General features: G+C 34.0%; 1 protein-coding gene across 1 annotated transcript in view; it reads left to right on the top strand.

The window, feature by feature from the left end:
- The window catches only part of EYS (eyes shut homolog), a 1,734,738-nt gene that overhangs the window by 1,086,871 nt on the left and 621,436 nt on the right, over positions 1-26,431 (top strand). The window contains exon 27 of the mRNA XM_061207220.1: positions 2,363-2,513. Coding sequence (XP_061063203.1) covers positions 2,363-2,513 — 151 coding nt within the window. The remainder of the gene's footprint in view (positions 1-2,362; positions 2,514-26,431) is intronic.

Below are 26,431 nucleotides of genomic sequence, written 5' to 3'. Positions count from 1 at the left end.
TTTAGAGTAAGTTTTAAGACAGTGATATATTTATACAAAGATAGAAAAATTGACCAGTGGAACAGAATAGTGTAGAAACAGACCCATATATATGTGAACATGATTTATGATTGATACATACCTGAGACTATATAAAAAACCAATCCCTAGTGGATTGTGGAGCTAAGCGTCAGTAGTAAAATAATATTTTCAAAAATGACATAGAAAAGGAACAACATAACAACAACAAAATATGAATCATTATATAAAAGTTTGATCAATTGCCATACATTAAAATTAAGAGCTTTTGATCATTAAAAGACACTATTAAGAAAGTAAAAATGTGAGACACTGAAAAGAAAAATAAAATGTTCGCAACACCAACAGAGCATATATCCCAAATATAGAGAACTCTAAGTGATTTTTGTTAAATCCTCAACAGAAATGCATATATATTGCACCGAACAATATATACAAGCATGTTTATAGCATCAATATTCATGACAGCACCAAAATGTACACTAACACTGGAATAAATAATTTGTAAAATATCAATATAAAATATGTTGAAAAAGAACAAACTGCTATTAAATTCAATGCCAAAGATGAATATGGAAAGCATAATGTTGAATGAAGTTGGAGGGTGTGTGATAAAGTGTACCGGAGTTGGAGTGGGGATTCTTAAGAGTAAGTTTCTACCTCTTGACCTAGGTAGGGCTTACTTGAGTATGACCACAATGTGGTAGTTCATAGAGATTTACCCTTTACCCGTTGCATCATGCGTAATTCAATTAAAACTTTATGTAAATATACAAATACCACATCTTCTTTATTCATTCATCTGTTGATGGATACTTAGGTTGCTTCCATAATTTATAACTGTAAATGGATTATAACCTAAAAAATTTTGAATCACCATGTGGTACACTTGAAACTAATATAATATTGTAAATCAACTAAACCCCAATTTTAAGAAATGAAACTCGGCCATTTGTTAACAACATGGATAGTCCTAGAAGGTATCATGCTTACTGAAATAAGTCAACAGAGAGAGACAAATACTCTGTTATCACTTACATGTGGAATCTAAAACATAAAACAAATCAATATAGCAAAACAGAAACAGACTCACCGGTACAGAGAACAGACTGGTGGTTACCAGTGAGGAGGACCATGGTGGAGAGAGGCAGGATGGGGGTAGGGGATTGAGAGGTACAAATTACCATATATTAAATGGATAAGCTATAGAAGAGTACTGTACAGCACAGGGAAATATAACCATTATTTTGTCATGACTTTAAATGGAGTATAATCTATAAAAATGTTGAGTCGCTGTTTTGTACACCTGAAACTTATATGATGTTGTAAATCAACTTTACTTTAAAAGATAAATAAAAGGAGAGGCAGAATGTCACATATTCATAATATAGGATGACATAGGTGAATGTTACATGGGTGTCTTACAATATGAGTATCTTGAAAAGGATTATAATTAAGGTTACTTACTGGGTAGGTAAACAAATAAATTGACTAGACAGTGGATCTACCAAATTTTTCTATAAAGTGTTAGATAATAAATATTTTTGGGTCTTCACGTCTCAGAGTCTTTGTTGCAACTATCAACTCTTCCATGAAAGCAGCCTTAGATTATATGTAAAGAAATGTGTGGTTCTGTTACAATTAAACTTTATTTATAAAGAGGTGGCAGGCAAGATTTGGCCTACAGGTCACTGTTTCTAATACCTGGATTAGATGATTGGTTAAACAGGTGGCTAGAGTGAATGAGACATGCATATCTACACGTTGAAGCATTTTTTCTCATCTTTCTAAAAAATGGGCACATAAAAATTATTGCTGGAAATCTCCTAATTAAGTTATATTTAGTTAATTTATTTTTTTAAAATTTTACTTGCTATACTTCTTGCTATGATTTATATTTCCACAACTAATTACTCTCTGCTGTATTACTATTTTTGACCTAAAGATATATAGTACACCAGATAACCATATCTAAACCAGATCCCTTTCAATAATTTTCACTCACAGAGAAAATTTAACAATGTAAAAAACTGAAGTAGAATATTATGCTCTAACATTGTTTTAGTTATTTTTGAGAAACATCTGTTTATTATCAGGATTTGTTTATTTCATTAGGTGATTGCTACAGTTTGTTGTTTTATTAAAGTTTAACTTTATATTTATGTGCTAAAATCATTAAGGATTTCTAATTTAGAATAATCTACTTCTGGCTTTGTTGGTTTTATGGTGAGATAATCTATGTACTTAAGTCTTTCTTCTTTTGTTAATAGCGTAATTAATTGGTCAAACAGATGTTTTTACAACACATGCTAAAACCATATATTTCTTATCTAAATGGTTGCAGGCAAGAATTGGATCCATGTAAAGCTGAACTGACTATTCTAGGGAAGACTATAAAAGCAAGCGTATCTATTGGTTATGTACCGGGAAAACCCCTGCCAGAATCAGGGGCTGTCTTTATTGGTGGACTTCCAGATCTTCATGGAGCAAACCAGGTATTTCTGTTGATGATGTAAAATATATTCCTTATGTCATTTTATGAAAAGGAAAAGTGGGAAAACTTTAGAAGTTTCCTGGTTAGCGGGATTATCTACATGGTTTCAAAAACTTTTTTTGCATTCTACTAACATATATATCTCCATCCATTCTGCCAAAGTGTACTAAAAGTGTATTGTTCTCATTACACAGAATTACTCCAGTGTCAATCTGCTTTCCCATCTTATGGCTATATGCATGCATTATATTTCATGGTAAAATTAAGTGTGTGTGCTTTTCTTCACCCATATGCTAGTAATTTCTCTGGATATATGAGGAGTTGACTCATATATCCACACATAAAATATGATTCAAGAAATGGAACTGGAACTCCATCCCCCAGTCTCTGCTTCACAAAGGGTTCCCAAGTATAAGAACACTCTCTACTGAGTTCTGTGCTTATGCCAGCCTAATCGCTAAATCTTCATTTAGGTAATTAGCTCATTGTTGTCATTATTAACCTGTATTTTAGGATGAGAGCTTGCATGCTGACTTAAATGGTATTGATTATTTGGTTCCACTTTGTTATTATAGGCCATTACTTTAAAAATGTGGCATTGCTTGTTAAGTGTACCAATAGCTTAATGTACCATAAGTGTACCATTTATATTTTCTCCTACTGTATTTATCATTGTACTCTACATATTTGAACATACTATTTTTATATTTTTGGAAATATAAATGCTATTATTTAAAATTCTCACAAGTAATATGAATTGGGTATAAATCTTCTCACTATTTGATAATATTATGATTCCATTGTAAGTAAACTTAAAAAAATTCACAACAAATATACATAAAGGACAAAAGTCTCTTGCATAGTTGATGTGACACATATGCCTTGAACAAAATAAGGAAATTATATATCTGTAAGCATATGGAATTTACTTTAGATTCAGCTTTACTCCATTAGCAGTATATTTATTGATCATTAAACAGACTTATGGGTTTTTTTCTATTATATTAATATACTTTATTGACTTTTTTCTAGATAAACCAGCCTATAAGCTCAATAAGATTAGAAAATATCTGTTTTGTTTACCTTTCTATCCCCCCAAGGCAAGGATAGTTTCTGTTACATAGTAGGTTCTCAATAAACATCTTTTGAATGAATAGTTCAAAAATGGATTAAAAGATTCTAAAAATTTACATAAATTTATCTTTAGTCATTTATATTTGGATTGATCTCATTTCATAACTATTATATATTTCCCAAATTAAAGGTGGGTTTTCATACAGAATTTAATTTTTGTGAGCATACATTAATTAAAACCATGTTCTTAAGACTCAAGGAGATACACAAGTATCTCTAATACAGTTAGGTATTTACTCTAATAGAAATACAAACAAAATACAGAGCCAATATAGAAAAACAGAAAAGAAAGCCTTCTGATCTCCTTGGGGAAGTAAGGGAGTTTGTAGTTAGGTAGAGATCTGAGGGATGATCAAGTGTCCACCAGATACATAATACATAGACTGTCATTGCAGGCAGACAAAACATCACACACACAGGCTTAGTAATGGGAAGGCCTAGGAAAGGGAGAGTGGGAGTAGAGGTAATTTATTACTGGGGAGACATGGATTTTAATGTGAATTGAGCAAGAGGAAGGCTTGATGTTGGAAAATTCATCACGCAGTCTGAGCATAATGGATCCTGAATAAAATACAAAAGAGTGTATATTTATAGGCTGGTTCCTGGAGGAACGATTTAAGAAATTTGAACAAGAAGTGACATGTAGTTTTAACTCAGGTAGCAACTGAAGTATATGATTGAAAGGTTTAGACTACAGGTCAAGAATTGGTAAAGTTAGGCAATAGGAATAATTAAACAAGAAATGATGCTGTGCAATAAGAGTGAAAGGATGACTGCAGAAGCCATGGTATTTGTAAATAATTATAGATACAAAGATAGAAAATTTCAGAATTTGAATGACCAGATTGGCTTATGTAAGCAGAGAATTCATGTGGAAATCACAAGATTGTTTACAGGAACAGATAGCAGGTTCATTTTGGTAGTTGTTACTTTTGGCAGAGATAATTTTCAAATATTTAACAACTGGCTTGCAAATGTCACTAACTCATCAGTCCTTTGCGTCATTACATTCCTGCTGCACATCATCTATATCAGCAGGACATTGTGACATAGAATAATTCATTTGAAATATGGGCCTTGAGTGATGTCAGCAACACAGTATAGTGAGATGCTCTTTTTGTCTCTCCCCTTCAATCTACAACTAGTAAACTATCCACAACTCAACAAAGGTGCTTCTGCCCAACAAACCAGGATGCTGGAGAATTCCTCACATCTGTGCATCTAAAGGAGCGTGAACTGGAACATACAGAGGAGGCAGAACCAAGGGAATGGCAGAGGCAGTGCCTTCAATCCTGGTCCTCTAGCCATGGCAGCTGAGCCTGCAGCTGCAGAGAATCCAGCAGCAGCAGGGAAGGTGGCACACATGACCCAGGCCCCCAGCCACAGGCAACAAGGAAGCAGCAGCAGCAGGGCCAGGGACCACATCCCCCCAGCTACAGAGACATCTCCACCTCCAGCCCCCACCCACCCACAGTGGCAGAGCCTGCAAACTTAACACTGAGCATGGCAGAGGTGACCAGCTTCCCTACCTTTCTTCCCACTGAGGCAGTAGAGCCTGTGGTCATCCCAGACACAGAGGAAGAGCCCACCATCCTGGACCCCAGGTGGCAACAACAGTGACATTGACAGCAGCAAGGCACCAATGACCCTGGAAGCACAAGTGGTGGTAACAAGGGCACAGGAATACACCTTTGGCAGAGACCATGGAGGGTGAAAATTACTGACTCTCAAGTATGACCAGAGGCTGCTCAGGTGAGAGAAGCTGAAAACTTATGCTATATCAATGCCTACTGCAACAACAAAAAAGACCTCTAATTTCTCACCTATTGAATCAATAGAATCAAGTAGAGAGAGGTTTCAAACGCATCAGCTGAGGAACAAATCATCAAGCACCATGAAGAACCACAGTAACACTGTACCACAAAAAGAAAATTACTATTCTCCATAAACCAAACTTAGTGACATGGATTATTGCAATTTGATAGAGAATTCAAAATATTTGTCATGAAGTAAAGCAATGAGCTACAAGACAACTCAGAAAGCAGTTCAGTATGCTCAGGAATAAAATTAATGAACAAAATGAATCCTTTACCAAAGAGATTGAAACTCTATAAAAGAAACACACAGAAATTCTGAAACTGAAGAAATTGACAAACAAGATGAAGAATGCATTAGAAAACATTAGAAACAGAGCAGACCATATGAAAGAGAGAATTAGTGAGCTTGAAGATAGAAATCTAGAATGACACAAGTAGAAGAGTAAAAAGAATCAAGGTATAAAATAAAATGAGGAAATTCTATGAAGCATATCTGAGTCTTTTAGGAAGAGCAACATTAGGGTAATGGGTGTCCCAGAGGAGAATAGAGGGGGAAGGGAGCAGAGAGTTAATTTAAGCAAATAATACCTGAGAACTTTCTAAACCTGGGAAAGAAACTGGATATACAAGTCCATGAAGCTAAGAGAATACCTAGTTACTGAAATGCAAAAAGACTTCTTCCAAGACAGATTATATTAAAATTGTCAAAGGTAAATATGACAAAGAAAGAATTTTAAAAGCAGCCAGGAAAAAAGGGATGATAACCTACAAAGGAACCTCCATTAAGTTATCAGCAGATTTCTCAGCAGAAACACTACAGGCCAGGAGGGAGCATAATGACATTCTCAAAATACTGAAAAATAAAACCTGTCTTCCAAGAATACTCTATCCAGCAAGGTTGTCCTTCAGATATGAAGGAGAAATAAAGGCTTTCCCAGACAAGCAAAAGCTGAGGGAGCTCCTCAACTCTAGTCCTGCCTTAAAAGAAATGTTGAAAGGAGCTCTGCTACCAGAAAACAAAAAGTCAAAAGTACATAAAACAATGAATAAAGTGATAAATAGACAATAAGAATAAGAAAATTGCCACTCTATATCAGAATAGGTTTATAAACACTTTATTATAGCATAAAGTTTAAATGATAAAAGAGAAAAAATAACTATAGCTACTTCAACTTGGTAACAAACTTACAACATAAAAAGGGAAAATTTGGAAAACAAAAACACAAAAGGGAGAGAGAAAATGCACAGAACCTGTATAGGTAAATGAAGATAAGATGCTATCAGTAGAAAAAGGACTATTTTATCTATACAATGTTTTATACAAACTTCATGGTAACCGCAAAACATAAATTTAGAGCAGAGACATTAACATAAAAAAGAGGAAACAGAGAAAATCATCATAGAAAACCACAAAACCAAAACAACAGACAGAAGCCCAAGTAATAAGAAACAATGGAGATATAAAGCAAACAGAAAACAAAAGATCAAATGGCAGTAATAAGTCCTCATCTATCAGTAATCACCCTAAATATAAATGGATTGAATTCATCAGTCAAAAGACACAGAGTGGCTCAGTAGATTAAAAAACAAGACTGACTGTATGCTGCCTTCAGGAGACTCGCCTCAGCTCTGAAGACAAACATAGGCTCAAAATGAAAGGGTGGAAAATGGCAGCCAAAAGAAAGTAGGTGTAGCCACACTCATATCAGAAAAAAAAATAGACCTCAAGTCAACAAGTGTAACAGACAAAGATGAATGCTATAGAATGATAAAGGGGAAAATTGATCAAGAAGACATAACACTTATTATTATACATGCACCTAACATAGAAACACCAAAATATGTGAAGCAATTATTAACAAACCTAATGAGAGAAATTTATAATAATAGTAGGGGAATTTATCACTCCACTTACATCAATGGATAGATCATCCAGACAGAAGGTCAATAAGGAAATAGTGGTCTTAAATGAAACATTAGACCAGATGGATTTGATAGATCTGTACAGAACATTCCACCCAAATGCAGCAGAATACACATTTTCCTTAAGTGCACATGGAACTTTCTCAAGGATAGACCATATGATAAGACACAAAACAAATCTCAATGATATTAAGAAGATTGAAATCATATCAAACATCTTTTATTATCACAATGTTATGAAACTAGAAATCAACTATAAGAAGAAAGCTGAAAAAATCAGAAACATGGGGAGACTGAACAACATGATACTAAACTATTGTGGGTCAACAAAAAAATCAAAGGAGAATCAAAAATTACCAGAAGACAAAAGAAAATGAAAATACAACATATCAAAATCTATGTGATACAGCAAAAGCAGTACAAAGAGGGAAGTTTATATCAATACAGGCCTATCTCAAGAAATAAGAAATATCTAAAGTAAACAGTCTTACTAAAAGGAACTAGAAAAAGAACAAAGCCCAAAGTCAGTAGAAGGAATGGAAAAATAAAGATGAGAGTGCATATAAAAGAAATAGAGACTAAAAAGACCATTGAAAAGATCAATGAAATTAAGAGCTGGTTCTTTGGAAAGATAAACAAAGTTGACAAATCTTTAGTTAGACTCACTAAGAAAAAAAAAAGAAGACTCTGTAAATAAAATCAGAAATGAAAGAGAAGAAAGTACAACAGATACACAGAAATACATAGGATTATAAGAGAATGCTATGAACAACTATATGCCAACAAATTGGGCAGCCTATAAGAAATGGACAAATTCTTAGTATCATACAACCTTCCAAGATGGAATCATAAAGAAATAGAAAATATAAATGGATGAATCCATTACTAGTAAGGTGATTGAAACAGTAACCAAAAACTTCCCAAAATACAAAACTTTAGAACTTAATAGATTTACAGATGAATTCTACCAAACATGCAAAGAATTTATTTCTACCTTCCTCAAACTCTTCCAAACACTTGAAAGAATGCTTCCTAACTTATTTTAGGAAGCCAACATCACCTGACATCAAAACCAGACAAGAACAAAGCACAAAAAAGAAAATTACATGCCAATATCTCTGATGAATGTAGGCTGTAAAATCCTCAACAAAATGTTAGCAAACCAAATACAACAATACTTTAAAAGTATCATACACTATGATCAAGTGGTATTTATTCCAGGGATGCAAGCAGGTTTCAACATAAAAAAAGCAGTCAATATCATACACCACATTAGTAAAATGAAGGCTAATAAGCATATGATCATCTCAATAAATGCAGAAAAATCATTCAACAAGATTCAATGCCCACTTAAGATAAAAATTCTCAATAAAATGTATATAAAAGAAAAGTACCTTAAAGTAATAAAGGGCAAATATATCACAGCTAACAACATTCTCAACTGTGAAAAATTGAAAGCTATCCTAAAATCAGGACCAAAACAAAGATGTACACTCTTGCCACATTTATTCAATACAGCATTGCAAGTCCTAGCCAGAACAATTAGGCAAGAAAAAGAAATAAAGGCACTTAAATTGGAAAGGAAGATGTAAAATTGTCACTATTTGTGCATGACATGATTTGATATATACAAAGCTGACCAAAAAATTATCAGAAGTAATAAACAAATATAGTAAAGTCAAAGGTTACAAAATCAATAAACAAAAGTTGGTTGCATTTCTACATGTTAACAATGAGCTAGCAGAAAGATAAATTAAGAAATCGATCCCATTTACAGTCACAACAAAAATAATACAATACCTAGCAATAAATTTAGCCAGTACACTGAAAACTGTAAGACATTGTTGAAAGAAATTGAGGGCACAAATAAATGGACAGATGTCTCATGCTTATCGATTGGAAGAATTAACATTGTTAACATGTCCATATTACCTAAAGGAATCTGCAAATTCAGTGCAATCCCTATTAAAATCCCAAGGATATTTCTCACATATATGAATCAAAAAAAATTTAATTTCTATGGAACCACAAAAGACCCCAAATAGTCAAAGAAATCCTGATTTAAAAAAAGCACAAAGCTGGAGGTATCACAGGCCCTTATTTCAAACTAAATTATAAAGCTCTAGTAATCAAAACAGTTATGTTATTGCCAGAAAAGCAGATACATAGATCAATGGAACAGAACTGAGAACCCAGTAATAAACCTACACATATATGAACAATTAATCTATGACAAAAGAAGAAAGAATACACAATGGGGAAAAGAAAGCCTCTTCAATAAATGGTTTTGGGAAAACTGGACAGCTACATACAAAAAAAACGAAACTAGACCACTATCTCACACCATACACAAAAATAAACTCAAAATTGATTAAAGACTTCAATGTAAGACCTGAAACTGTCAAATTCCTAGAGGAAAACATAGGCAATACACTCTTTGACACCTATCTTAGCAATATCTTTCTGGATGTGTCTCTTCAGGCAAGGGAAACAAAAGTAAAAATTAAAAAATGGGACTATATCAAACTAAAAATCTTCTGCACAGCAAAGGAAACCATTGACAAACCAAAAAGACAACCTACCAAATGGGAAAACATATTTGCAAATCATATATCCAATAAGGGGTTAATATACAAAATATATAACAAACTCATACAACTCATCAACAACAACAAAAAACCTGATTAAAAAATGGGCAAAGAAGCTGAATAGATATTTTTTCCAAAAAAGACATACAGATGACCAACAGATATATGAAAAAATGTTCAACATCACCAATTAATAGTAAAATGCAAATCAAAACCATGACAAGATATCACCTCACACCTGTCAGAATGCCTATTATCAAAAAGTCAAGAAATAACAAGAGTTGGTGAGGATATGGAGAAAAGGTAACCCTCATGCACTGTTGGTGGGAATGTAAATTGGTGCAGCCACTATAGAAAACAGTACAGAGGTTTCTCAAAAAATTAAGAATAGAACTACCATAAAGTTCTGCTATCCTACTTCTGGGTACTTATTCAAAGAATATGAAAACACAAATTAAAAAAGATATATGGGGGCTCCCCTGGTGGCACAGTGGTTGAGAATCTGCCTGCCAGTGCAGGGGACACGGGTTCGAGCCCTGGTCTGGGAAGATCCCACATGCCGCGGAGCAACTGGGCCCGTGAGCCACAATTACTGAGTCTGCGCGTCTGGAGCCTGTGCTCCGCAACAAGAGAGGCCGCAATAGTGAGAGGCCCGCGCACCGCGATGAGGAGTGGCCCCCGCTCGCTGCCAACTAGAGAAAGCCCTTGCACAGAAACGAAGACCCAACACAGCCAAAAATAAACAAATAAATAAATAAAAATTTGGAAAAAAAAAAAAAAATATATGCACCTCAATAACCTAAGTGCCCACAATCAGATGAATGGATAAAGAAGATGTGAGATAGATAGATAGATAGATAGATATATATATATATATATATATATATATATATATATATAAATAAAATGGAATATTACTCAGCCAATATAAAAAATTAAATCTTACTTTAGGTCTATAGATGGACCTAGAGCAAATTATGCTAAATGAAATAATTCAGAGAAAGACAAATACCATATAATTTCACTCCTGTGGGATATAGAAAACAAACATAATAACAAAATAAATTAACAAATCAAACCAAACAAAAACAAACCATAGACACAGAGAACAGAGTAGTGGTTCCCAAAGGGGAAGGCCAAGCAGGGAGCAAAAGGGTAAAGGGGATGAACTTTATGAATAGAAATTAAATTTTTGGTGGTGAGCATACTGTAGTGTATCCAGAAGTAGAAATATACTGTTGTTCACAGAAAAATTATATGTTATAAACCAATATTACCTCAATAAAAATTTTTAAAAGGGCCTGAAATTCACAAGAGATCATGAATATATGCTGTGGAAGTCTTCATACAGGTGACAGTGGAAGCCACAACCATTGATTGGATTGATTGTAGAAGGAGAGAACAGAAAGCTAAGGATTGGGGATCAACATCAAAGAGTGCACTAAAGAAGAGGTTCCCACAAAAGTGGGTAAAGAGTACAGAGACTGGCAGCAGAACAAGCGAAAACACATCAGCACAAAAACCAGATACGGAAAATGTTTCCAAAAGGAGCACATGTTCAGCACCAAAGCTACAAACAGTCAACCAGCAGTTTCAAGAGAACAATTAGAACAGAAAACAAATTGTAATATTTTGAGTAAGAATAAATGGAATAGAAGAAGCAGCAGTGATTTTAGATTACTTTTACTGGAAGCTAGTTAATAGAGAGAGAGAGAGGTTATAATCTAGGGGAGGACAGAGTGTCAAAGTAGAGTTTTGACTATAATCTACAGACTTTTTCTCCTAAAACCTTGCTTGAGAAGATTGGAATTTACTAAAGGATTGTCTTACTAAAAACTTAAATGTGTCCTGTGATGTAAAGCAACAAGACATTTGTTGCAATCAAATTTAGAGGGAATTCAGTGTGTGGACCATTAAAGTTACATTGAAATTAAAAGGAACAGCCAACTCTAAGCAGGTTTCACCTCCTTGTTAAATAAGCTATATTTGAAAGATTTTATGTCAGACCCTTATTGATTTTTACTTTTTTTCTTAAATATTACTGTGTCATTGTAACTGTATGTATGTGTGCAAGTGAGTGTGTATGTGATATATACTTATATTATTGAACAGACTATAAAATATATCAATGTAATACTTAGAAATCATATGATAAATCAGAAAAAAGAAAGGAAAGCTAACTTTGTGAATTTGTGTGCAATGTAGCCCCTCTGAATATCATGTAATTATTGTGTTCTGATTCAGAGCTTCTGTTTAAGCTCAGTGGGTTGTCAGTACTCAGAAAATTAAAAACAACAGGCTTGCAGTATAAAACACTAAGGAAGATAACAATAGTTGATTCCTCTAGCCAATAAGTGCTAAGCTAAAATTATTCTCCTGACTCCAAGTTTCCAGTAGTGTTTTTCTGTACTGGCCAGAGCCCCTCCACATGATAAAAGTTCCTAATCCAATGTGTATGTGCTAACAGGTTTAATGCTTCCTTTAACAAAAACACAGATCTCAGTATGTGAGGAGAGAATGAAACAGACATATTCAATTTTTTGCCTGAAGTGTGAAAAACTCTGCATCCCCTAATGACCATATTGGTGATAACTTCCATGGTCCAAGAGTAAATTCCCCCTCTCTGGAGGTAGGAAAACACTTTCCTTGGTAGTGCTTTAATTACTTATACTTTTCAGTACATGGACTCCTACTTTTGGGTCCAAGTTGCTTAAGGACACCAAAGCTTAATCCCTAATAAATGCAGACCAAGTTACAATATTACCAACTGTTCTCCTTGCTAAATATAAAAGCAAATAAAATAATTATGCAAGTAAATAAATATTATTATTAATCCATTAGAGGATTTTTTTTCTCTTTCTACAGAAACCGATAACATAAAATGTGTTCTGGAAAGATGCTAGTTTTTTGTTTTTTGGGTTTTTTTTTCACATTCAAGTCAATTACTAATATTAAAAACAGAATATATGATGGCATGTACTCTTTTAGAGGATTGGAATTTTTGAAGAATCAAAGACTGACTTAGTCCATTTGGGCTGCTATAACAAAATACCATAGACTGGGTGGCTTAAACAACATTTATTTTTCACAGTTATAAAGGCTGGGAAGTCAAAGATCAAAGTGCTAGTTAACTGAAATTTGATGAGAGCCTCTTTCCTGGTTCATAGACAGGTGTCTTCTAGCTGTGTCCTCACACTGGCAGAAGGAACAAGAAAGTTCTCTGGAGTCTTTTCTATAAGGGCACTAATTCCATTAATTATGACTCCACCTTCATGACCTAATCGTTTCCCGAAGGCCCCCACCTCCTAATACCAACATATTGGGGGGCTAGGATTTCAACATACGAATTTTAGGGGGATGCAAATATTCAGTCCATAATAGTGACTGATTCCAAGAATCTAAACAAACATTTTAATTTTTAATTTTAACATAGTAGAAGAGTTTAATAATTTTAAAAATTTTAAATGAATCCCTTGAGAAAACAAGAACACTTTGGTAAAGCAAATAAGTATTATTGCTTTATGTACGTTCAAAACATTGATTTGCATATTCAATAACTAACTTGCTACAAATACATACACTTTTATAAAAAATCCTGTCAATCATCAGCCATGAAAATATCTTAGCCAAAAAAGTTATTGTTAGATTAATAGTCTAAGACAAAGACGGAATTCTCTTTTAGAAGTTGTGATAGATTCCTGAAGAATAAATGAAAAATTCACCTAAATTATCAATGTTTCTCTTTCTGTAGAATATTTTGATGTCTTATATTACTCATCATAGCTCATTATCAGTTTAGAAAGGTAATGACACTTCAGTATATTGTTTATGATACACGTTAGAGGATGTTTGTCAGGCTTTCTGAGTTTTTCCAAGACACTTGTTAGATGGACACAATGTAGTCAAAAATAAATTGAAACACATTAGTGAAAAAAATCAAGAAAGATGAAAACATTCAACCCTCTTGTGTTCTGTAAATGATGAAAAAAAAAGTTAATCCCTAGTCTGTCCTCATTTTCTGTCCATTCAATCTTGAAAACAGAATCACTCTATGGTAAGCAGAGTCCTTTAAATAGGCACATCTCTGACAAACATAAGAAAAATAATAAAGACATCAAGGTTTCACTGTAATATTCTAAAATTCACTGTTGTAAGTCATTCATTCATTCATCTGACGGTTCTGCTGGGCTACCATTTGGCTCCTTGGTTGTCTCTTCTGCCATCAATGGCACCTGTCCACAAGTCAACAAAATATCAGATGCAGACCAACTTAATGAGAACTATTTCTCATTCCTTGCAAATACAAGGACCACTTTTAATTTATTCCCACATGAGGGCTGACTTTCTTAGCCAGCAACCCATTGTGGACTCAGCCTCACTTTGCGGTACAGCACAAACTGTCTCCTACTCAACAAGACATTCTCTTTCTACACCAACTGCTTTTCCATTTTTTGCTCTGACCCATCTCTTTATCAGCTCTGCACCTATTTTTTGCTATCCTTGCAAAACTCTGACTCTCTGAAATCTGGGAGGGCCTGTCTTTCAGTCTTCCCCCACTTCAGATTCTTTCTTATACCCTTAGGATCTCTTTTTAATTCTTCCATTAGCGTGTGTTTCTAGTTTTGAAAAGTTCTCCATGAATTTAATCATAGTTTCTTTTATTCAAGAACACTGGCTTATACTCACCATCATATCTACCTCATCTTAATTATTTAATCTCATTACAAAAATGTACAAAGGAATTATTTCAATATTTTTGAATAGATACCCAGAAATGGGCTGCTCCATATCGTTTTCTACAGCAGCTGCACCAGTTTGCATTCCCACCAATAGTGTACATGGGTTCTAATTTCCCCACATTCTCACCAATGTGTGTCATTTTATATAGACATATATCTAATATACATATCTATATATATGTAGATATATCCAGGAAAGGCCGGTACCAAACCCAACTTCAGCTGCTCACCACTGGAAAGAACAATACTTGAGAGACAAGTGTTGGTGGAAAAGGAAAAGTTGCTTTATTCAGGAGGTCAGCAACCTGGGAAGGTGGCCGACTAATGTCCTAAGAGCATCTCCAAGTTGCCAGTTAGGAGACAAAAGTTTTAAAGGCAGTGCAAGGGAGGGAGCTGCAGGGGGCATGATCAGCTTGTGCACAACTCTCAGATTGGTTGGCATCAAGATGAATTTTCAAGCATCACCAATCTTCTGGTTTCAGCCAGTCTGGAGTCTACGTGCTTGCAGTCAGCAGTTTTCAGCTGGCAGGGATCTGCTTCCTATAAAAACAACTTAGGAATGTGTGTCAGACTTTTATCTCTGTCTTTCATGGAACTGGGAGTTTGGTGACTCTGCTATGTGGCTGGTTTATAATCTAAATTTTTCCGGTTTCCCAACCCAATGAGTGTTCTTTGTTCTTACATCTTCACATTTCCTAATTACTAACTCTTGAGCCAGCGTTTTGAGACTCAGGGAAAACCTAGGAGACTAAAGCAAAAGCCTTTTACTTCAAAGGACAGGGACACAGGCCTTGTATGTGGTTTCAGGAGCCATTCTAACAGGTGGGAGTTGATACCACATTGTGGTTTTGATATGTGTTTTTCTGATGATTAGTGACATTGAACATCCTTCCATACACCTGTTGCCCCTGTGAATGTGAATGTCCTCTTTGGAGAAATGCCTATTCAAGCCTTTAGCTCATTTTTAATTGGGCTATTAGTTTTTTTCCTATTGAGTTGTAGAAGTACCTTATATATTTTGAAGATTAACCCCTTATCAGATATATTGTTTGCATATGTTTCCTCCCATTTTGTAGGATGCCTTTTCACTCCGTTGATTGTTTCCTTTGCTATGCAGAAGCTTTTTAGTTGGATGTAGTCCCACTCATCTATTCTTGCTTTTATTGCCTGTAGTTTTGGTGTTATAGTCATGAAATCATTGAAAAGGCCATGTCATGAAGGTTTCCTCTCTGCTTTCTTCTAGGAGTTTTATAGTTTCAGCTCTCATGTCTAAGTCTTTAGTTGATTTTGAATTGATTTCTGTTTATGGTATGAGACAAGAGTCCAGTTTTATTCCTTGGCATGTAGATATTCAGTTTTCCCAGCACAGTTTGTTGAAGACACTATCCTTTCCCTATTGTGTACCCTGTCAAAGATCTGTAGATGCATGGATTTAATTCTAGGCTGTCTATTCTGTTCCGTTGGTCTACATGTCTGTCTTTATGCCAGTACCATACTGTTTTGATTACTGTGTCTTTGTAGTATTATTTGAAATCAGGAAGTGTGATGCCTCCATCTTTGTTCTTTCTCAAGATTGATTTGGTTGTTCATAATCTTTTGTAGTCCCATGTGAATTTAAGTGTTGTTTATTCTTTTTCTGAAAAAAAAATGCTATTGGGATTTTGACAGGGATTGCCTTGAATCTATGGACTGTTTTTGGTAATACGGACCCTTTAACAATATAAAGTCTTCCAATCTATGAACACTGATGCCCTTCCATTTTTGTGTCTGGTTTAATTTCTTTCATCAGTGTTTTGTAGTTGTCAGTATATATGTCTTTTATTTCCTTATGTAAGTTTATTCCTAGGTATTTTATTCTTTTTGGTGTTATTTTAAATGGGATTGTTTTCCTCATTTTCTTTTTATATAGTACATAGTTAGTGAATAGAAGAGCAACTAATTTTTTATGTTTATTTTGTATCCTGGAACTTTACTGAATTTATTTTTTAGTTCTAATAGTTTTTGTTATTGTTTGTTTTGTTGACTCTTTAGAGCTTTCTATATATAAGATCATGGTGCCTGGAAACAGAGGCAATTTTACTTCTTCCTTTCTGTTTTGGATTCTTTTTTACTTCTTTTTCTTGTCTAGTTGCTCTGGCAAAACTTCTAGTACTATGAACAAAGAGAAATGGCAAGAGTGGGAATCCTTGTCTTATTTCTGACCATAGAGGAAAATCTTTCAGTTTTTCACTGTTGAGTATGATGTTAGCTATGGTCTTATTAAATATGGCCTTTATTATGTTGAAGTAATTTTTTTTTATGCCTCATTGAATATTTTTATCATGAAAAGGCATTGAATTTTGACAAATGTGTTTTTTTTCTATTGAGATGACCTGATTTTTATCCTTTATTCTGTTAATGTGGTATATCACATTAATTGATTTTCATATGTTGAACCATTTTTGCATCCTAGGGTTAAATCCCACTTGTTCATGGTGTATGTTCCTTTTATCATGTCTTTGAATTTCATTTGCTAGTATTTCATTGAGGATTTTTGCATCTATGTTTAACAAGAATATTAGCTTGTAGTTATCTTTTTTTGTGATGTCTGTGTCTGGATTTCATATCAGGGTAATGCTAGCCTCATAAAACAAGTTTGGAAATGTTCCCTCTTTTCAGGTTTTTGGAAGAGTTTGAGATTGATGTTAATTCTTCTTTAAATGTTTGGTAGAATTTACCAGTGAAGACATCTGGTCCTGGCTTTTTCTTTGCTAGGACATTTTTGATTACTAGTTCAATCTTCTGACTAATAATAAGCCTATTCAGACTTGCTATTTCTTCATGATTTAGTCTTGGTAGGTTGTGTGTTTCTAGGAATTTATCCATTTCTTTTAGGTTATCCAGTTTTTTGGCATATAGTTGTTAAAAGTATTATTTTATGATCCTTTTTCTTTCTGTGACATCAGTTGTAATGTCTCTTCTTTTATTTCTAATTGTATTTATTTTAGTCTTCTCTCTTTTTCTCTTTAGTCTAGCTAAGGGTTTGTCAGTTTTGTTTATCTTTTCAAAAAAACAACTCTTCTTTTGTTGTTTTTTTCTGTTGCTTTCCTACTGTCTCTTTGATTTATTTCTTCTCTAATATTTGTTATTTCTGTTCTGCTTTGTTCTTAGTTTGTTCTTCTTTTTCTAGTTCCTTTAGGTGTAATGTAAAGTCGTTTATTTGAGATTTTTCTTTATTTTAAATGTAGGTGCTTATTGTAATGAATTTCCTTATTTGTACAGCTTTTGCTACATTTCATAATTTTTGGTATGTTGTGTTTCTTTTTTTGTTTTTTAATTTTAGTTCACTTTAATTTTATTTTTAATTTTATTTATTTATTTATTTATTTATGGCTGTGTTGGGTCTTCGTTTCTGTGTGAGGGCTTTCTCTAATTGTGGCAAGCGGGGGCCACTCTTCATCGTGGTGTGCGGGCCTCTCACTATCGCAGCCTCTCTTGTTGCGGAGCACAGGCTCCAGACGTGCAGGCTCAGTAATTGTGGCTCACGGGCCTAATTGCTCTGTGGCATGTGGGATCTTCCCAGACCAGGGCTCAAACTCATGTCCCCTGCATTGGCAGGCAGATTCTCAACCACTGCGCCACCAGGGAAGCCCCGGTATGTTGTGTTTTGTTTTCTGTTTTTCTTGAGGTATTTTCTAACTTCCTTTTCTGATATCTTCTTTGACTCAATGATTGCTTAAGAGTGTAATGTTTAATTCTCACATACTTGTGAGTTTTGCAGTTGTCTTTCTGTTGTTGATTTCTAGTTTCATACCATTGTGGTAAGAAAAAAAAATTAAAATGATTTCAGTCTTCTTGAATTTGTTAAGACATTTTGTTACCTAACATGACATCTATCCTGGAGAAAGATTTATGAGCACTTGGGAAAAATATATATTCTGTTGCTGTTGGGTGGAATATTTTGTATATATGTATTATGTCCATTGATCTATAGTGTCATGAAAATTCTCTGTTTCCTTATTGATCTTCTGTCAGGATGTTCTATCCATTATTGAAAGTGAGTATTAAAGTCTCCTACTATTATTGTATTGCTGTCTATTTCTCCCTTAAGTTCTGTCAATATTTCCTTTATATTTTTAGGTGCTCTGATATTGGATGCATATATATTTATAATTGTTCCATTTTCCTGTTGAATTGACTCTTTTTATTATTATATAATGACCTTTAGACTTTATGACAGTTTTGACTTAAAGTCTATTCTGTCTTATATAACTATAACTTCTTTTGCTCTCTTTTTGTTAACATTTTCATGAATATCTTTTTCCATCCCTTTGTTTTCAACCAATGTGCATCCTTAAATCTAAAGGGAGTTTTTTGTTTTTTGTTTTTAATATGTAACATATACTTTGGTCATGTTTTTGATTTATCTATTTGACTACATTATCTTTTGAGTGAGGAGTTTAATCCATTTACATTTAAAGTAATTATTGGTAAAGAATTGCTGTTACCATTTTTTAGTTGTTTTCTGTTAATCTTGTGGTTCTTTTTCTTGTCTTTTTCTCCCTTGCTGTCTTCTTTTGTGTTTTATTGATATTTTGTATTGATCTGTTTTGATTCCTTTCCATTTTTCTTTTTTAATGTAACTTCTTTAAACCTTGTGGCTTACATAAATTTTTTATGGATATAGCACTGTATTTTAGTATGATAACAACCTAAGTTCAATCACATACCACACTGTTGTTATTATTGCCACAATTTACATCTATTCATATTGTACAACTTTTAACATATTTTTAGTTATAGCTATTTTTTAATAATTATGTCTTTTAATTCTTATGCTAGAATTAAAAATGATTTACCCACAACTGTTACAGTAATACAGTATTCTTTATATGTTTATACATTTACCTTTACCAAGAAGTTTTACCTTTCTTATGCTATCATGTTGCTGTTTAGTATCCTTTCATTTCAACTTGGAGAACTCTTTTATCATTTCTCATAAGGAAGGTCTAGTAGTGACAAACTCCCTCAACTTTCATCTGTCTGGGAAAGTCTTATATCTCCTTCATTTTTAAAAGAAGGTATATACACTACTATGTATAAAATAGATAACTAATGAGAACCTACTGTATAGCCCAGGGAACTCTACTCAGTGCTCTGTGGTGATCTAAATGGGAAAGAAATCTAAAAAAGAGGGGATATATGTATACGTATAACTAACTTACTTTGCTGTACAGCAGAAACTAACACAACATTGTAAAGCAACTATATGCCAATAAAAAATAAAATAAAATAAAAGAGAGTTTTTCCAGATATGGTATTCTTCCTTGGCAGTTTTTTTTTTTCTTTTAACATTTTGAATATATCATTCCACTCACTTCTGACCTGCAAGATTTCTGCTGAAAAATCTGCTCAGTCTTATGAGTGTCCCATTGTATGTGAAAAGTCATTCTCTTGCTGCTTTCAAAATTCACCTTGTCTTTGACTTTGGGCAATTTGATTATGTGTCTCAGTGTGGATTCTTTGGGTTTATCATATTTAGATGTTCTTTAGGTTTCTTAGATGTGATGTCTATTTCCTTCTCTAGATTTATGAAGTTTTCATCTACTATTTCTTTTAATAATGAAAGATAATAACACTTTCTGGTTATTTCTTTATCTCTTCTTCTAGAACTCTCACAATGCACATATTGTCAGTGTGATGGTTTCTTATAATTCCATTAAGCTTCTACCCTTTTCTTATTCTTATTTTCTTTTTGCTCCTTAGACTGAATTATTTCCAGTGACCTGCCTTTAAGTTCACTCAGCCTTTCTTCTAATTGATCTAGTCTCTTGTTGAGCCCCTTTAGCTAATTTTTCCATTCAGTTATTATGCTCTTCAGCTCCACTGTTTCTGTTTAGTATTTTATTTTATATTTAATATCTCTGTTGAAATTATCATTTCTTCATTCATCTTTCTCTTAATGTTGGTGAGTATGTTTATGAGAGTTAACTTTAGATCCCTGTCAGGTAAATCATATAACTCTATATCATTAGAGTCAGTTTCTGGATTTTTATCTTGTTCCTTTTTTTGGAACATCTTTGCCTAATTTTTCATTTTTTTCTTGATTCTCCGTGTTGATGTCTGTGCATTAGAGCCTTTCAATTACCTTCTAATTTCTCACAAAGGGAATTTTTCCATGAACCGTTGCTGAATCAGTGTGTTTGTGGGAGAAAGGAGGTTTCAGGGTTTCCTACTCTGCCATCTTGCTGATGTCACTCCTCTGATTTTATATTTTGCATAAAATGACACATTTTACTAAAATTGTTTTTAAGTTAATATTGAAGAGTCCTGAACCCTTTTTTCTTGAATAATGCCACTCAGCTTTGAGCAATATTGGTATTGAGTTTGAAAAGAGATGAGGCTATGAATGACAAAAGTAGACCAGATAGAAAGCTCTGTGGTTTCTTAGTCAGTTACACACTAGGTGATCACTCACCAGAATCCCAACCACAAATCAATATTATTATTTTCATTGTACAAGTTCACATCTTAGGCACATATATATTAAGCCCACTCCATAGCTTTTTGGTACTTAAGCCAAACTCTTTGACCTCAAAGGACATGATAACTATAATGTAATGCTCTCTAATCCTGCCTGGTACAAATAAATGTTGCAGATTGACAAATGTTTCTATGTGTAGAAAAAAATATATTTTTAAATACCTTTATATGCTCTTTTAAGCAACAACTTGGATTGGTGGAAAAAAATACTGGACTTGAAATGCAGACATTGATTTTTCATCATACTTCTGCCCTCCCTCAAAAACAAAGAGTATTTTTTGCATTGTTGACCACTGCTTTAAATCTCAAACCTCTCTTCTATAAATGATGAAGTTGGGACTGCATTAGTTTTCAAAGTCTAATCCAGTTCAAAATTCTGTGGTTTTATGCTATATACTATATATATATATATATAATATTTAATATATATAATATACATGGTATTAAATAGTATATGTAATACACTATTTACTCAAGTGTGAATTACACAGATATTCTTTATATTAAGATCCTGCCAAGTCACAAATTCTGTTATATTCTGCTCACCTAGGATAACCTAACTTGCATATAACATCCCTAAGGACACCTCTTGAAAGACTCCCATTTGGTGTTCCTTCTGTTCCTGCCTAAATTTCCATTTATTTATAATAAGCTTCAGAGTTTTCATTTTAAAATGAACAAACAGGTCAACAAAACCTCACAATTACACATCTCATCCATAGATTAAACTATGGACAAAAAAAATACATATGCACCTTTTTATGTTAATAGATTTATTAAAATCAAAGTGCTTCAACATTTCTTTGTAAGTGGTTAGGAGACAATGGGTAAAGTCAAGCAAGAAATAATCAAGTTTTTATTGGTTAGGGAATTGTAGTAATACAGATCATAATTTTAAAACCCTATTTAATTTTGCAGCATAATCTAAGTAACTCAACAGCAAGTAAAATAAAATCAATTTTTGGCTTAAGTGCTTTGAGGATATTAATTTGGGAGATAGTTTTCTAGCAAAATCTAAGAACTTCAGGCTAATTTAACCAAAGGCTACAGAACAGAGCCCTCAGGTGAATGATCTCACAAAAATTATAATGTAAAATTTAAGAAGGCTGTGACGTTGGGAAAATAAGTGAAACATGAATTCAGAGAATTTGCAACATAACCCATAAAGACAAAAATGAAGTACTTCATAAAGTCAATTGTGAAGTGTTACATAATCCAAAGTTATTAAAACTTTGTCAGTAACTATACTGGCTCCTTCAAAGACAAAAATGAGCAGTGTCTAGTGACATGGCATGGTAAGACAAAACTCACTTTCTGATCATTTAGAACCAACCCTCTTAGTGCCAAGACTTTGGCAACTTACTGTTTTTGAGACCTGCTCCATTTTCCCATGACACAGTGCTTTTTAAGGACTCAATGACCTCACTACAAACATTCATTCAGAAGAGAAAATAGAGCTCCAAAACGAAGAAGAATCGGAGATCTGGAGTTAGAACCCCAGCTCCCTCAATTCTTAGCATGGGCCTTGGGCAAGCCACTTACCCTTGCTTGGCTTCTTTTTCTTCATCTGCAAAATGGAGATGTCATCATTTTAGGGTTGTAATAAGAAGAGTTAGGATATTGCATAGTATGAACTGAATAACTGTTATCCTTTACTATTATTTTATTTTGAGTTTCTTTCCAAAATTGAAATTTAATTCTATCTTGTGCTAAATAAACATAAAAAAACTTTATGAAGTTATTTCTAGTTCGTGTATTTCACTCTGGAAACAAAAGTTTTGAAATTGATTGTGATAGTGAAATGGATGTTCATGCTATGAAACATTTGATCCCAGTTCATCTGTTAAACAATTTCTTAAATACTCAGTATAAACATAAACACCATTCTGTTTTCCTAAAATGTTCAATATATGTTTTATTTTTACATCACTTACTTATAATAGTGGATTAATAAATATGCAGTTTCCGGGCATTTAAGGCAATTTAATTCATCTACCTTTCTAGAATAAGAAAGCCAAGAGTGTTTTCTGCATTTCTTGAAATTTTGTCCTTCACTCTCCACTCTTGCCTGCCGACTGTTCCGTAGGCTTCTATACTTTATCCCTAAGTCTCTATCACTGATGTGAGGAATCACATCTACACAATAAGAGGGCCATTCACCTACTCAGTTATTCAGCAAGTAAACAAGCATTCTGGAGCGTGTATTTGTTTGTTTCTTTGTTTGTTTTGCTAGGATCTACTCTAAATTCATTACATAGGTTAGCTTGTTTAAACCTTAATACATTTAATCCTACACATAGGTACTTATTCATATTTTACAGCTAAGGAAATTGAAGCACAGTGAGATTAAGCCACTTGCTTTAATACAATGTCTGTTTCAAAATAAATCAAAACATATTTAATATTATTACTAAATAAAAACTCCTGGAATAATTTGTTTCTTAGATTCAACTATTTTATGGAATCTCATTTTAGGTCAATTTATACTCTGAAAGTCATCTTAATTCATTGGTATATTTTTAAATGTGATAATTGCAAACAAAAATAGATCAAAAATGTATTCATTTATTTATCAAAAATATTCTATCTGTCCATCTATCTTTCTTTCCATCCATCCATCCATCCATCTGGAGAATATCTACTATGTCAGGCATTGTCCTGTGTTAGGGATTCACTGTTGAGCAATCAGATGAAGCTTCATCTTCATGGATCTTATATACTAATGAAAATATTCACAAAACCTCTCTCTAACTTCTTGGGGTCAATGTTTTCTTTAGCGGGCAACAAAAATGAATCACTGATTTTGGATAAATCTATGGTTTATTACAAAATAAACATAGGAAGGTACCATTTAGGAAAAATTAATGATTACCTGCCTACTGATTAGATGCTCCTAAGAGCAGATAAAATTGTTGTTAAATGATTTTAAAAGACTTAATGGTCAACTAGTGTAAAAAGTTTGAAATACTGAGTTAAACCTGTTTACACAGGCTATTTTGTTTGTTTTGCTTTTTCTCTGAAAAACTACCCAGTCTTTATTATGTTAATGTTCATTTTAATCTCTAAGCAAAGGAATATAACATGTAGCATTTTTGAAATTATTTCACCATACTTTCAATTTTTTGGAATATTAGTTAATAGCATAAGTGATAGCAGTATTCTGAAAACACTAAATTTTAAACTAGAAAACATATTTTTAAATCTTCAAATAGCTTTTTCTATATGAAATGTGCAAAACCCATATGTGCTGGAGCAGTCGACCTTCCCTTATTACCTCTGGCAGAGGGCATCCTTCATCTTTCAGCCATTTCTGCAACACAAGTTACAAACCAGCTGTTGTGCTAGAACCCAGAAAATGAACAGCTAACGCGTGGTCTTTGCCATGAAGAACCACATCAGTGGAAACCACAACAATAGATATATTACAAAAACAAAACAAACAAACAATCCTCTCAGTGTTGAGGTTCATGGGCACCAGCTAAGATTCTCTGCGATGAGGATTATCAAAGCACAACTGTTTGGTCAATGGAACAATCACATTCAGGCTCCACCTAGAAAATTGCTGAAAGAATATTTCAAATAGTCTACATATAGTCCAGTATAATTTTACATTTATAACTTTAAATCTGTCAGTAACCTCATTAAAGAATTGAAAAGAAGTGAGCAAAATTCATTCTAATAATCTATTTTATTTAACCCAGCATGTCAAAAATATTATCCTTTCAACATGTAATCCACATGAAAACATTATTAATAGGGTATATTATAAGCTTTTTCTTCATAATGAGTCTCTGACATCTACTGTGTTGTTTACACTACTGTCCATCTCAGCCTGGGTCAGCCACGTTTCAAGTGTTCAGTAGCCCCATGTGGTGAGTGGCCATGTAGCCGCAGAGCAGCTCCACAGAAGCATTACTCAGCACTGGGATAGGCTATTTTACAGTGAATTTATCTGGCCTCTGGGTGTGGTATCATTTGTTCATTCATTCTTCAGCAAATGTTTATTGTGCCTTTATTGTTTGTCAAATGATATGCAAACACTGAAAATATAACAACGAGTACAAAAGGCCCTGCTCTTTTGGAGTTCAGACAACTGAAGGAAGGAGAGATATAATCCTATAAATTACCCCAAGAGCAACGTGTCCTGAGGATTGGGGAGTATGAAGGGGATGGGCATGTAACCCAGCTCAGGTCCTAAGAGGTGAATGGAGTCTGAAGAGACGGCAGTGACAGCCTGGAAGAAAGAGAAGGGATGAATCCACGTAACAGGTGAGCCAGTGTGATTGAAGATAGGGAGAAACCCAGGTGTGAGTGAGGAAATGCCGACAGCTGAGCGTCCCCGAAGTAGGCAATGTGCAAGGCAGGAGAGAATAAGTGATGCCTCCAGGACAGGATGCAGGGGCTAGATCCTGGAAAACCCTGGATGTCATTTAAGGACCTGGAATTTATCCAGTGGGATCAGACGTTAAGCTTTAAATAAATTACATTAGCAGCTCTATATTTCGGAGAAGAGAACAGACGATGGGAGATTTTGTAAGAGAAGGCTGAATACTTCAGACAAGAGAAAATGAGAGTCTTAATTTGAACAGAGAAGTAAGAGTTAGAGAAGAAGAAACAGATTTTATTAAAATTTGGATTAAAATCAAGACGTCACAATTGGATTTCAGTTGAAGTCGTGGGTGGAGTCAAGGAAAACAGCCAGGCTTCTGCTTTGAGCTGATTAGCTAGCTGAGAAAACCAAACCTGAGGTAAAAAAATACTGGAAGGGAAGCAAGTCGACGGGGAAAGATGGCGAGTTCACTTTGACCTGAGTCTGAAGCGCCCTGGGCAGGTGGGGCTGAGATTCCCATGAGACAGCGGGTGAGGCTCAGAAGTGAGCTCAGACCGGTTCTGCGCTGTAGTCGAATCCAAATCCCAGGGAGAGTGTAGAGTTTAAAACCAACTTTGGCTTTATTCCCATCTTACCACTAGGTTCTTCATGACCTTTTGTTTTTTGTTTTTTTCTTAGATTCCATATATATGTGTTAGCATACGGTATTTGTTTTCTCTTTCTGACTTACTTCGCTCTGTATGACAGACTCTAGGTCCATCCACCTCACTACAAATAACTCAATTTTGTTTCCTTTTATGGCTGAGTAATATTCCATTGTATATATGTGCCACATCTTCTTTATCCATTCATCTGTTGATGGACAC

Source organism: Eubalaena glacialis, chromosome 12 (genome assembly GCF_028564815.1).
Source record: "Eubalaena glacialis isolate mEubGla1 chromosome 12, mEubGla1.1.hap2.+ XY, whole genome shotgun sequence".
Taxonomy (NCBI): domain Eukaryota; kingdom Metazoa; phylum Chordata; class Mammalia; order Artiodactyla; family Balaenidae; genus Eubalaena; species Eubalaena glacialis.
This window is presented reverse-complemented; position numbering and strand designations above follow the sequence as displayed.